Below are 15,040 nucleotides of genomic sequence, written 5' to 3' on the forward strand. Positions count from 1 at the left end.
GTCAGAAACACTTTAAATCTGCAGTCACTGTTTTGTTCTGTGATCTAAAAACACTTTCTTGTGATTTAGATGGTTATTTATGACCAATTAAACTTCCGTGGTAACAAACGTGAAATCTTCACTGATGTACCTGATGCAGCAAACTGGACTTTTTCTGAAGGAATCTCATTTAAAATTGTCAGAGGATGGTAAGAAACTATATTTTGGCCTAATAGCAAAACTGTATATAGCATTCAATTATATAATCGATTAAATAATTTTGTGTAATTTGAATTTGTACATTTGTTTATAACTGCTATATTTAAGCCTTTTGTTCTGAATCATAGTTAAGTTTATTTTGCAGAAAATGGTTTTGATAGTAAGTTATGTGCTGAGCTTCTGAAGGATTTTGTTGGCTGTGATGGATCTTGTTTTGTGCAACGGTGTCGTTTGGTGATGGTGAATTGGCAGACCATTTTTCATCTCTCCTAATTTTCATTTCCACTGAGGTTTGAGACAACCTCTTTAGTATTTCTGCCATTCTTACACCCCCATCCAAATTCGTCTCTTTCATCTTTGTGGCCCTTTGAAATTAAAATGCCCTTCCATTCAGACCATTATTAATATGGAGCACTTTAGTTTGTCAACAAATGTCATCTTCACTTTCTCTGCCTCTGTTTGCCAGTTCATGACATAGTCTCAGTATATTCTTAGCATTCTTCAACTCAATTAAAGGAATTCTGTTTGCAATATTTCTCTATTTAAATTCTTACATTCCAATACAGTTATATTTATTTAATATTGTGTTTTTTTTATTCATCTTAAAACTTTCATATCTCAAACCTTGTCCCAGCTGGAGCCATGTTTCAATTATTGGTATTATGATTTTTCTGTTTATTCAGTTTAATGATGATACAAAGTTGATAGATGAATAAGTTGTGAAGAGGGCATAAGGAGGTTACAAAATGATATAGATAGATTAAGTGAGTGAGCAAAGATCTGGCAAATAGAGTATAATGTGGGAAAATGTGAAATTGTCCATTTTGGCAGGAAGAATAGAAAATAAGCTTATTATTTAAATGGTGAGAGGTTGCAAAGCTCTGAGACGCAGAGGAATCTGGGTATCCTACTGCATGGATCGCTAAAGGTTAGTGTACACATTCAGCAAGTAATTAGGAAAGCTAATGGAATATTATCATTTATTGCTAGGGGAATTGAATACAAAAGTAGGAAGGTTATGTTTTATTTATACGGGGCATTGGTGAGACCACATCTGGAGTACTGTGTACAGTATTGGTCTCCTTATTTGAGGAAGGGTGTAAATGCATTAGAAGCAGATCAGAGAAGGTTTACTAGACTGATACCAGGTATGGGCAGGTTCGCTAATGAGGAAAGGTTACAGGCTTGGCTTGTATCTGCTGACTTGGTTGAAACATATCAGATCCTCAGGGGTCTTGACAGAGTGGATATGGAAAGGATGTGTCTTTTAATCTAGAATTAGGAGTCACTTTAAAAGTGAAGGGTTTCTTATTTAAAACGGAGATGAAGAGAATTTGTTTATTCTCCGAGGATAGTGAATCTTTGTAACTCTCTTCCTCAAAAGGTAATGGAAGCAGAACCTTTGAATATTTTCAAGGCTGAGCTAGATAGATTCTTGATAAGCAAGTGGGTGAAAGGTGATTGGGGGGCAGATAGGAAGATGGAGTTGAGGTTACAATTAGACCAACCATGATATTAAATGGCAGAGCAGGCTCGAGGGGCCAAGTGGCCTTCTCCTGCTCCTAATTTGAATGTTCATATCTTTGAATTGGTTGAGCCTCAGGACTGTCTGGAGCTGATAATGTCAATGCAGCAGCCTGTATTTGATACAGGCTTAACAGCCTGTTTTTGATCAAAATGCTAACATATAGTCTAATAGTTCATATTATACTGGAACATGACACTACGCTGTGTGTTGACTTACACATATGCATTTATTATTTGATCTTATTTACACAATCTTTTGCTTCACATATTTTGTTTATCCCCACCTTCATTAATCTGTAGGCTGGTCCTCAGAGAGATCCACAGTTTCTCCAAGCAAAGAGCTAATTGTCCCCAGGATACTGAGAGTGAGTCACAGCAATGTCACTCCATCTCTTAGTTTCAATCTAGCAGGTTAAAATCAAATTCTCATCCCTCTGGTAGCTCTAGAGACAAAGTGAAATAAGAATCTGTCATCTCAATCCAGTTCCAATCAAACATGGATCTCTGGCACAGCTGTACCAGTTGAAGACACTATCACTAGGGAAAGCTGTACCAATTGAAGACAATATCATTAGAGAAATGACACAAACAGACCCACCCATTTTATGCCAAAAGACACTGAATTGGCAAATTCATCGAATGTATCAACAAAAGTGATTACAGTGGGAAATCTGCTTTTGCAATCTGGCATATCTAATTTGTTTTATCTTTCCTCCTTCCAGTTGGATACTGTATGAAAAGCCTGAATTTCAAGGTCACACATGTGTCTTGGAAGAGGGACGTGGGGAGTTTTATGGATTCTGGGTTGATAAGAACTTGCGGATGGAATCCACACCTACGAAAATCGTGATTGGTTCTATTAAAAGGATTGTAAAGGTGAGCAAAACTCCATCAATAAGAAATAGTACAATAAATGAACAGTCAAATCAAAGATGAAAGAGTACATTTTCCCCTCCACATCATTTACGGGGATGGATTGAAGAATCAAAGATGAAATGAAAGATTCCAATGTTATTTAAGAAGTTTTGGTACTTTTAATTACATTTGAAAAGGAATCTGTTTTGTCAAGTGAAACAAGACTGATCTTTTAAACAATGCAGTTGAAGGTATAGGCGATTGAGTTTGTCTCAATTGATTTTCTCAAAAATTACAAATGTAAGTGACATTTAATTATTCAATTTTAAAAAGGTCAAGACAACAGTCAATGTTTCTGTGCTAACTCAAAGAGAACCTTAAAACCTTAATTAAAAGGAATGTGGCATTTTCTTGCTAAGTGTTTCCCATTTAGAGCAATGGATTAAAGGCAAAACAATATCAGCCCTTATTAGCAAAGGTTTTATCCCAATCTCAAATGTATAATATTTCATGTAGACCTGAGACACCATACCAGCTTCTGAAAGTAAAAATAGTTTCCATGCAAATTTGAAGAACTCCCGGTATGTCCCCTGGTTCCTGATCTCTTTCTCAGCCAATCTCAGCCTCCATTCTTCTTTCATCCAACTGTGCTCTTGTCTTAGGCAAGAGAAACATTATTTAATCCATGGGGAGATGGTTGTCATCAAAATTGCTCAAAGCTGGGTAAATTAGACTACAAAAAGTATGCATGGCCACCATCTCGCATAGCGAACGTAACTCACACTTGTTAAGAAGCTTAAATGAAAATTACGTGTGAGTCATGTGTAGAGTGAATGTGAAAGTAATAATAGGAAGGTATAACCCAGCACAGGAAAGGATATGTAGTACAGATGGTGGCTTTGTATTATTAGGTCAGTCAATTTTACTTCGAAGAAAGTTTTCTGAAATCCAAGAAGAGATCCATTCAGGTAGACTTCAGTATGGGAATAATAAGTTTCATTTGCATAGTATTGGATGTTATTTCCTGTACACATGTTTAATGCTTTCATATCAAGTTCTAGTTTCTTCTGTATAATGGAGGCATTTCAAATAAACAAATTAAAGTAGTGAGCAGTGACATTTGATAACAATGCACAAAAATTTCAAACAACTGTATCAGCTAGTGCATTTTCAGGGTTATATGTTTGGGATTGGGCTCCCCAAATTGAAACCCTGTGCCAATTTGAAGAAATTACTGACTCGGGATTGATGACTCACAATCAATGGCTTCAGCTATGCAAAATCTGACCTTTCAGCTACAATAGTGAATTAACTGGATTGCATGAGCATTATCACCATTAACTAAATATTCACAACTACAAAGGGGATTGTGTAATGGGCAACCATTGTATTGGCCCACTCACCTGTTCCTTGTGTCAATAGCTCAAAGTCGCTACTGTCACCTGGAACTACAGATAATGGCAATGAAACCTTTGGCTTCCAAAACAGCAAATCCTTCCCAAAGTATTCTCTTTGGTATGTGGAGATATATTGGTGGAGGACGGGATGGAAATGTGAATGAAATGGGTGGTAGGTCAGTTAAGCAACAGAGGCACCTGCCCCAAGCTGGCATCAGGAGGTCCAAACCTTATTAAGTTTTGAGCTTCATTTAAACTCTCCTGCTGAGCTGTAGATGGACTTTACGCTGGGGCCCCACCACAGAGAAAATCCCGACCTCAGTTTCTGACAGAAGGATAGGATGCCCACATCTTGCTAACCTGTCTTGGGGGAAATGTAAAATTATGGTCCCAGAGTTGGAAGTTCACAATCCTCCTCCCCCCGCCCCCATACCATCCAGCACTGCCTCAGCACTACAGCTAATTCCAAATTACAACTCAGTGTGAACAAACAGCCTGGTTTTATTTTCTTTCCAGAATCACTGCATTCCAGAGATTGCAATCTTCCAAGAACCTCAGCAAGATAACATTAAAACTTACCTGCACAGTGAGGTCACCTGCTTAGAGGAATGTGGAATGACACGCAGTGGATCCTCAATAGTTGTCAATTCAGGAATGTGAGTGAGATAAGTATGGTTTGCAAAGTCTGTGTTGCATCCCACACAATTTTCTATTCCTAAACATTTGAAAGCTGATTTGCTTTGGACGTGATGTTCACACTATGAATCCTTCCACTGCATGAACACTTTAGGAACAAAAGTTCAAACATATTGCTGTGTTTATTGATCAAAAATTAGGTCAGAATTACACCAGTTTCACTTCCTGATCAGTATTTTAACTCTAAGATTTCTGGCCAATCTTATTAGAATAAGAAGTCTCACAACACCAGGTTAAAGTCCAACAGGCTTATTTGGTAGCACAAGCCACTAGCTTTTGGAGCGCTCGCTGCTCCTTCATCAGGTAAGTGGGAGTTCTGTTCACAAACAGGGCATATAAAGACACAAATTCAATTTACAAAATAAAAACAAAAACATTATGTTGTAAATTGAGTTTGTGGCTTTATATGCCCTGTTAGTGAACAGAACTACCACTTACCTGATGAAGGAGCAGTGCTCCGAAAGCTAGTGGCTTGTCCTAGCAAATAAACCTGTTGGACTTTAACCTGGTGTTGTGAGACTTCTTATTGTGTTTACCCCAGTTCAACACCGGCATCTCCACATCAATCTTATTAGTGCATGATGGAATGTAAAGAATGTTGTAAACAAGCAGCTAGCAGGATGCTATAGACTTTGAATGATGACAAACTGTGTGAACAGGGTGTCAGACAACTGGATCATCTCATCTACATCAGCGAAGACTTTGCTTGAAATAAACTGAGTTAGAAGGAATAAGATGAGAGATTATCCACCACAGTTCTGAAAAAAAGAACAATAAAGGAGGCATGGCCATTTTCTGAAACATCTAACTTCAGTTGTTCACCGCTACTGCTGATTTTCAATCATTATTGTTCCCTATAATTCTTCGGTCACTATTAGCCACTCTGCTGAATTTAGATCATAGTTCCCTTTACAAGGGTAAAGGTGACTTGTCAGTTTCCTTCAGTACTCAGTATTAGTTGCAATGTTACCAGAAAGAAATACATTACATGCCAATGAGTTCATCAACATTCACAAAGTAGCACAGAAGGAGACCATTCTGCCTTGTTAAAATCCTTTCATGGGACCTGGCCGCTGCTGCCAAGACTGGCATTTATGCCTTTCTCTAATTCCCTGGAAGTGAGAGAGCAGTTATTGTGCCTGCGTGACTTTTTGCAATAGTTATCCAATTAGTCCCACTTCCCTGTTCTTTCCCAATAGCTGTGCAATTTTTCTGTATTTATGTATTCATCCAATTCCTTTTGAAATTTATGATCTAATTCCATCATCCTTTTATGCAGGACATTAAAAAGGATAGGGATCTGGAAAATTTCATTTAAATATACTGAGTCAGTTTAAAGCCCAGTTCTCCCAACTTCCTGAATTCTCTGACCTTTGGGTGCATAAGCCATAGGAGCAGAATTAGGCCACTCGGCTCATCGAATCTGCTCCACCATTCAATCATGGCTGATATTTTTCTCATCCCCATTCTCCTGCCTTTTCCCCATAACCCCTGACCCCCTTATTAATCAAGAACCTATCTATCTCAGTCTTAAAGACACTCATTGACCTGGCCTCCACAGCCTTCTGCGGCAAAGAGTTCCACAGATTCACCACTCTCTGGCTGAAGAAATTCCTTCTCATCTCCATTTTATAGGATCGTCCCTTTAGCAGCGCTAAAGGATGCAGTGCCGCATATCACTACTGGTCTCCACAAATGACCTGATGTGAGGCCATTGAAGCCCCCGAGTGGTCGGGGACATGGCTGGGCAGTGCCCAGTCACTACCCCCTGCATCCTGGCAATGCCAACCTGCCATCAATGGAGGGTGGTTGTCTTTGATTTCACTTTGTGATCGGGATGCCTCTTAAAAACAGCACCCGATGTCTGTGAAGCCAGGCTTGTCAGCGTGTTTAGGCCTCATCCCTCTCCGAACCAGTGCAAAACTTGCCCCCCCTCCCAAAAATTGACTAATTGTGGGAAGATTGCAATCAGATTCACACTAGATATGCTGGCACGAATCACGCCAGTATTCTTGCCCAAAATGACACTTAGACTGAAATATTCTGATCTCGTCTGCGGCTGTGATTATCCGCTGTGAATGGAGATTTTGCTGGGCACTAAATTCTCCGTTCTTGGTGGCAGTGCTAGCAGGGCGTGGGACGCTGGAGAATTCCAGTCTTCGTCATTTTTTGGGAAAATTCCATCCATTAGCTCTATTTCTTTATCCACAGACCTGTGTATTTCCAGCATTTTCTGTTTTTATTTCAGGTTTCCAGCATCTGCAGTATTTTATGTCTAGTCCTTTGCGAAGAGTCAGTCTTCTCTTTGGTTTCAGATGGAGTGAATTACATAACATTTTATATCATCTGGTTGTCTCAGCTAAGTTAAATGTTAATTGGTTTGGAACCTCACTGTAAATTTCCAGCTGGAATTCAATTACTAGGATTTATAGGGCTGATTTTTTATGGATATTCTAATTTTTGAACAACATTAGAAGTTTCTAACCTGTAGTGCCAGATATAGTTTAAACTAGTGACGATTGATGAGTATATGTTAGTATGGTGCATTTGCTCTTTTGTGTTTATTCTCTCCATTAGTATAGAATAATAAATTATCTACTACAGTATTATTAAGGATAATCAATAATATTTACTAAATAAAGCCTTTTGCTAATCTCCAGTTAACCTTGTTCAAAATATTTGTTGTTTTACTAGTTGGCTTGCTTATTATGAGGAAAATTTTAGTGGCCGATGTATTGTGCTAGAAACTGGGAACAGTCCAGTTCCACTAACAAGTGAAGTAAAGTCGAACAATATCAAATCATTACAGCCTCTGGAAATGGTGAGGAAAAAAATCATGTTTCATTAAGATGTAAGCTTTAGAGACTTTTTTTGTGAAATGTATTTCAGTGTTCTCACCTTTGGATTAGAAGATGGCGGTTTGAACCTGTATCAGTTGTTTGAGTTCATAATCGAAACTGTCGGTCTCGATCAGTGTTAAAGGATTGTTTCTCAGTCAGAGGTGCAATTCTTTGAAAACAAAATTAAACAGAGCCACTGGACTGATTGGGTGATTTAATCGGACATTCAAAGTCCCTTGAGACAATTTGAAGAAGAGTTCAGCTTCCTGAGTGTCAAGGCTGCCATCACTCCCAAAAAGCAAGCCAATTTATCATTCGTCCCATATCTGCTTGTGTGATGAAAGCTGAAAGGTTATCTGATGTGCTCACATAACAACAATCACTGTCCTTCAAAGTAATTCATTGTGTAAGGGTGGAATGTAAATTAGAGTCATTGTATTAAGCATAAGCTGTAGTTTATGTTAATTGTGGTACACAGATGTGGAGAGCACACAGTCTAGATTCAATTATTTCTGTTCATGAAATTCAGACAGGGAATTCAGTATGATATGTTAAGGAATATGCTAATGTGGGAAATTCCCGGGTTACTGTTTTAACAAAAGCATTGACGTGACTGTCACAAACATCACAGAACACAATTTCGTTCCCAAATAATACTGTTTCCAGTTAAATATAAATGGAGGAAGACAGTAAAAGAACAGTTGATTCAAAATGCATATGGTATCACAGAATCCTACAGTGCAGAAGGAGGCCATTCGGCCCATCGAGTCTGCACCGACGACAATCCCACCCAGCCCTATCTCCATAATCCCATCCATTTACCCTAGCTCGTCCCCCTGACACGAAGGGGCAATTTAGCATGGCCAATCCACCTAACCTGCACATCTTTGGACTGTGGCTGGAAACCGGAGCACCCGGAGGAAACCCACGCAGACACGGGGAGAATGTGCAAACTCCACAAAGACAGTGTCCCAAGCCAGGAATCGAACCCAGATCCCTGGTGCTGTGAGGCAGCAGTGCTAACCACTATGCCACCGTGTCGCCCCAAATAATGATAAGCACATGCTATTGCTCGGGATGTGGCATTGAAATTTATTTTAAGAAATAAAGATGAACCTTTGGGAAATTATCATTAACAAATTACCATTGGTACATCAATCTCACCTCTTCACAATATTTGTTTGGCACATCTTTAAAACCTTATATCCTTAACATATCAAATAATATTGGTAGTAGCTTACAAAGTATCATAATAGTATTTATTGTAACCTCATCACTTTGGAGCTAGATTGTTCTGCAGTAATACTGAAAAATTGTAGATGTATGCCATTGTGAGCTTGTACAGGGCACATTTCAGGACCAGATAAGTTGCATCCAAGGGTGATGAGAATGATGACACAGAAAAGTACGGAAGTGCTGGCATTCCAATTCATTTCAGATACAGAGTAATGCCAGAGGACTGGAGATTTACAAATGTTATAATCATGTTCAAAAAAAGGTGTAAGGATAAACCCAACATGGCAGTCAGTTTAACCTCAGTGGTGGAAAATCTGTTACAAATGATAACCCTGGATAAAATTAACAGTCACTTGAACAAGCGTAAGTTGGCTATAACCAAGACAGATCTTGTTTACTTCATTTGATGGAGCTTTTTGACCAGGTAACAGAGAGGGTTGATTAGGGTAATGCAATTGACATAGTGTATATGGACTTCCAAAAGGCATTTGATAAAGTGCCACGTGATAGGTTTGTCAGCAAAATTAAAGCCCATGAAATAAAATAGACAGTGACAGTGACAAAGGTGGCTCAGTGACAAAAAACTGATGATAGTGGTAACTTTTTTTTGGGTTGGAGAAAGGTATAGAGCTGAGTACAAGGACTAGGGACAAGGACCACAACTTTTCTGATCTATATTAGTGATTTGGATGTACAGGGCACATTTCAGAATTTGCAGATGACACAAAACTGAACTGTGAGGAGGAGGATGGTGATAGACTTCTAGAGGGCATAGGCTGGTGGAATTGGTAGATATGTAGGAATTAAATTTAAAATGAAATTTAATACAAAGAAGAGTAAAGAAATAGATTTAGAAGAATAAGGAGATTCAATAGAAACTAAAGGGTACAATGCTAAAGGGAGTCCAAGGGTAAGACTTGGGGGTAAATGTGCCTAAATCTTTGAAGGTGACAGGGCAGGTTGAAAAAGTGGTTAAAAGGACAAATAGGACTTTGGGCTTTACAAGCAAAGGCATTGAATACAAAAGTAAGGAAATAAAGATAAAACATTGATTCAGCCTCATTTGAAATATTCTGTCCAATTTGAAACATAGTACGTTAACAAAGATGAGAAGGTTTTAGAGAGGGTGCAGAAAAGATTTATGAGAATGGTTCAAAGAATGAGGGACTTCAGTCCCATTGATAGATTGGGGAAAGTGGGATTGGTCTCCTTAAAGGAGAAGGTTGAGGAGAGATTTGATAGACCGAGAGCCACAGATTTAAGGTGATTGGCAAAAGAGCCATAAATCAGAAGTAATTAGGATCTAGAATGCCTGCCTGAGTATCCTGGAGACAGATTTCATCATAGTTTTCAAAAAGGATTTGGATTTGAAGAGAAAATGTTTGCAGGGCTATGGGAAAAGGGCAGGGAAATGGGCCTGGTTAAATTGGTCCTGCAAAGAACCAACACATAATTGGTGGGCTGAATGGTCTTTTCCTGTGCTGTAACCATGCTATTCTTTGATGAACCAATGGCAAAGAGATATTCCTGCTTATTCATGCTTTCTAAATATAAACAACTTTTATTCCATTGAAATTAATAAAGTACAATTATTTTTCCTGATTTTTATGCAGGGTGGGCTAAAAGTGGAAAGACCTATGGCGCCTCAGGTATGTAATGACCCATTAATTTCAAAGCAGAGAATAGCAGTAAGAAGATGCTTGTTTTAACAGGTAGTTGGCAATTATTGACACCGAACAGAAACAGATTACTCCAGAAATCAATTTTCAAATATTTAGTTCTTTCCGACACATCTTTTAATGTGGTGGGTCTATACAGATTTAGATAAAGTCTGTTGCTATGTTAGCTTTGCAAAATCAAATAATCCTCATGTGCTTTGCAGGCCACTGCTGATTTAGAAATAGCAAACACCTGAAAATGAAACCTGCCCTATTCCTTTTCATTCTGCACAAACTAGCATTAGTGTGGCAGACAGCACTCAGACTTCAATATGGGCTCAATTTATTTATATTCAGCTGCATCTTCTGGAATTGAACTTGGTTGGCAGACACTCATATTGACCATATCTGAGGTTGACTCTATTTGCCAGTATAATTACACAGCAGTAATAATGTCCTTCAGAATCCGTGGGAGTGAGCGTTAAAATAAATCTAGAGCTCTGCCTCAAGGCAAAACTTGACCACAGAACAAGGTGTTTGGGTTCAAAGTGGTTCTGGTAGATTTAGAACCAATATCAAGAAGTACTTGTTTAAGGCACAATCAACACTTGGAAATAATTTGCACATAGATTAATGGAGGCAAAACACTTTGCAATCATTAATAAAAAACAGTTGGCTGATGTGATTAAGTTATTGTTTTCTAGATGGAAGCAGTGAGCTGGGACAAGTGGTTTTTCTCATCTACATTTTTTCCTGATTTTAATAACGGTGACCCCAGAGATCAATAAGGCAAATAAAAACATCAGGTTTTGATATTCGTTATCATCCAATTGACTAGTATCTTTGCTAGGTATTCAGTCTCTAAAGGACAGTGGTATTTATTGTGTTTTGGTTAGAATTACAGTGTAATTTCACTGCAGAGCTTTCACATTTCCAATTATCGGAATCAAAAAGAGGAATCAGAAAGATGACATTCATCAGACCCCTTCAAAGTTGAGAATTTAAATTTTTTGTAATGCCACTCAAATTGATCTTCACTCTATCTGCCAAATATTGCTTCTTACTTTAGATTGTAATATTTGAAAAAACGTTCTTTAATGGACGCTTCAAGGAAATTTGTGAAGATGCATCAGATTTGAAGAATCTTTGGGAGGATGGTTCTAGAGGAGTAGGCTCAATACGAGTAATTGGTGGAGTGTGAGTATTGTCAAATTGTTATAAAACAATTTTAATGGAAAGCTGCAATACCTTGAGATATGTAAAATATAGATAATATATAGATATACATGCAACATTTAATTATCTGTTTTAAAAAGCTGTGAAATACTATCATGAATTTTGGTGATTGAGTTTTTACTCTGCTTGTTAATATTTTGGAAGTAATTTGACCTGTATGAATAGAGCCAATGGCAGCATTAATAGGAAATGGTTTGGAAGATGTATTGAGCTTGACACATGTAAATGTCTCAAATGATCATAAATTTGACATGATATAAACACTAAATCCACAGATAATTTAGTTGTTTAACACTGTTAAAGTCAATAAATTATCCTGCCTGTATCTATTATTGGTACCATCAGCCCTTAATAATTAAAAGCCAATGTTCAAAATTCAATTGAGTTATTATAAAATTAGATGTTACATCTAATCATAGCTCAAAGATGAGAATGAATACTTTGTAAATCCCTTCTGTCAACAGATTAGCACAAAATCTGAGCAAGTGGATCCATTTTTACGAAGCTTAATTCTATCCACAACCAGCATATCCTGTTAAACTGCCTGTAACTCCTAATCATATGGAATTCATAGAGTCACACAGTGCAGAAGAGACCCTTCAGCCCATTGAGTCTGCACTGACACGTGAGAAACACCTGACCTCCCACTTATCCCATTTACCAGCACTTGGCCCACAGCCTTGAATGTTATGACGTACCAAGTGCTCATGCAAATACTTTTTAAAAGACATGAGGCAACTTGCCTCCACCACCCTCCCAGGCACTGCATTCCAGACCATCACTGCCCTCCGGGTAAAAAGGTTTTTCCTCACATCCCCCCTAGACCTCCTGCCCCTCACCTTGAATTTGTGTCCCTTTGTGATTGACTCTTCAACTAAGGGGAACAGCTGCACTCTATCTATGCCCCTCATAATCTTGTACACCTCAAAATGGTCAGCCCTCAGTCTTTACTGCTGAAATGAAAACAACCCAAGCCTACACAACCTCTCTTCATAACTTAAATGTTCCATCCCAGGCAGCATCCTGGTGAATCTCCTCTGCACCCCCTCCAATGTAATCACATTGTTAAGCCTCCCAGTTGCAGTCCAGTAATAAAAGATGATGCAAGTCCAGCTTCTCCACAAACTCACTTTATTCTCTTTTACAACTCCACATAAACACGCGCAACACCCAGTGCCACCTGCAACTCCTTTAAATACTATTAAACAATTAACATACAAATTAGGTGTAAAGTGGAAGGTTGCAGTTAATCCATTCCTAACAATATCCTTCCTATAATGTGGCAACCAGAACCGCACCCAGTAGTCCAGCTGTGGCCTCACCAAAGTTCTATACAACTCCAACATGACTTCCCTGCTTTTGTAATCTATGTCTCGATTGATAAAGGCAAATGTTCCATATGCCTTTTTCACCATCCCATCAACATGCCTTTCCGCCTGCAGGGATCTACGGCCAAACACACCAAGGTCCCTTTGTTCCTCAGAACTTCCTAGTGTCATGCTGTTCATTGAATATTTCCTTGTCAAATTACTCATTTCAAAGTGCATCACCTCACACTTTTCAGGGATAAATTCCATTTGCCACTTATCTGCTATTTGACCATCCCGTCTATATCTTCCTGTAGCCCAAGACACTCAACCTCACTGTTAACCACCCGGACAATCTTTGTGTCATCTGTAAACTTTCTAATCCTACTCCCCACATTGGGAGATGGTAGAATTTGATTTCTTTTTGAATAGTTTTAGATTGTCTAATTCATAAAAGCAAAGTTTCAATGATAAATGACTGCACACGTTTACTCCATGTTTTAATCTGTCACAGGACAGAAAAATATCGCTAGTGTACTTAAATATAATGCATACATTGAGAACGATTAATACACAGCTGTTTTGTTTGTGGGTTTGTCTTTGAGTGTCCCAAGCATTTCCGAGAGTAATAATCAAACAGTGTTCTAATTCAGTTATATAAACACACCTATTGTCTATTAGCAAGTATTATTCTATATTTATACCAGTATTTCTGACAGTAAAAGTAGAAGTTTAAGGAAAAGCAGGGTGAATATTGGGCTGTGTAAGTAAATTAAAAAATAATTTTTGACTAAACTGAGAAAGTTTATAATAACATTTCTTTGTACACTGATTAAGGAGCATTCGCTCTGGTTATGTAGGACAATTTACACTTTTGACGCGATATAAGTCTGGCAGTATTGAATGGGCATCCATCATGCACCTTCACCTGAGCTTCCCTTCCAACATCAATAAAAAGGAAAACTAGGGGTGTATATAACAGACTACTCATCTGCAGCTTCTAGTTTTACAGCTGTGCTGAGAGTCCATAATATATTAAAGGAGAGCTATCTGTTTTTAAACAGTGAAATATCAAAGAATATTTCTTTTAAATAGATGCTTGGTAGGACAGGGTTTGAGTATTGCTGAAAAAAAAGACATTTGTTGCTGAGACTTTTCATCTTGCACTCATCAGGACATTTGCAAGAATACAATGTAAAGGAAATCATCAAATTTATACTGTTTAATTGATTGTTTGACAAGTGGACTCTGGTAGAAGTGTCGCCTTGGAGAATGCAGCGGTCGATGGTGAATTGGCAGTTAACAGCCAAGCATTATTGGAAATTTAAACCAGGGAGCTTGACTCTGATTGGTCAAGGCATTGCACTGAGGAATGAACCAACAAATGGTTGTCATTTATTTTGTTTAGCTGAAACAGGCGCAATGTGTGTACATGTTCTTTCTGTCTTCAAAGAACAGGGCCATGTGTATTAGTACATGTAGCTTCTAGTACATGCAAATATGTCACACTGCGAGCCCGACTGACTATCTTAAATTTGGTCGTCAGCATAATTCTTAGCACACTGAGGATTATTTAGCATTTGTTGTCCAATCGCAGAATCATATCTAATGTTAGACGCTGTGTTTGGGATTTTGCAAGCACAGTCTGGTTGGGTGCAAAATGTACCTTGCCCATTGCAAACAGCGGAAGGGACATGCTGTTTCAATATTTTTTTTCTGCTGACAACATTGTTTTGATCAATATTGTAAATGAATTCTTTGCTTTCCAGGTGGGTTTGTTATGAAAAAGAATGTTACAGAGGACACCAATACCTCCTGGAAGAAGGAGAGCATGAGGATTGGCAGGCGTGGGGTGGATTTGACAGTACAGTAAAATCCATGCGATACATTCAGGCTGTGAGTTACTGTCAATATTAGACTGTTTTACTAAGTGATATGGATACCAATGTTTCCCTTCTTTAGGAAACCCTTCCCATCCTGACATCTCATCCCTAAGTTGGGAGAAACAGCTGTCGGAGCTATAGCTTTTACCCTAGCTCCTCCATAGACACTGGTATTTTTGCAATGCTTGGCCAATTTGGATAGTATGA

The 15,040-nt window shown here is 38.4% G+C and overlaps 1 protein-coding gene across 1 annotated transcript in view; it reads left to right on the forward strand.

The window, feature by feature from the left end:
* Positions 1–15,040, forward strand: part of LOC144506436 (uncharacterized) — an 81,695-nt gene that overhangs the window by 23,030 nt on the left and 43,625 nt on the right. Inside the window, exons 4-10 of the mRNA XM_078232551.1 lie at positions 70–188; positions 2,448–2,601; positions 4,494–4,633; positions 7,368–7,494; positions 10,363–10,398; positions 11,477–11,604; positions 14,720–14,846. Coding sequence (XP_078088677.1) covers positions 70–188; positions 2,448–2,601; positions 4,494–4,633; positions 7,368–7,494; positions 10,363–10,398; positions 11,477–11,604; positions 14,720–14,846 — 831 coding nt within the window. The remainder of the gene's footprint in view (positions 1–69; positions 189–2,447; positions 2,602–4,493; positions 4,634–7,367; positions 7,495–10,362; positions 10,399–11,476; positions 11,605–14,719; positions 14,847–15,040) is intronic.

Source organism: Mustelus asterias, chromosome 17, assembly GCF_964213995.1.
Source record: "Mustelus asterias chromosome 17, sMusAst1.hap1.1, whole genome shotgun sequence".
Taxonomy (NCBI): domain Eukaryota; kingdom Metazoa; phylum Chordata; class Chondrichthyes; order Carcharhiniformes; family Triakidae; genus Mustelus; species Mustelus asterias.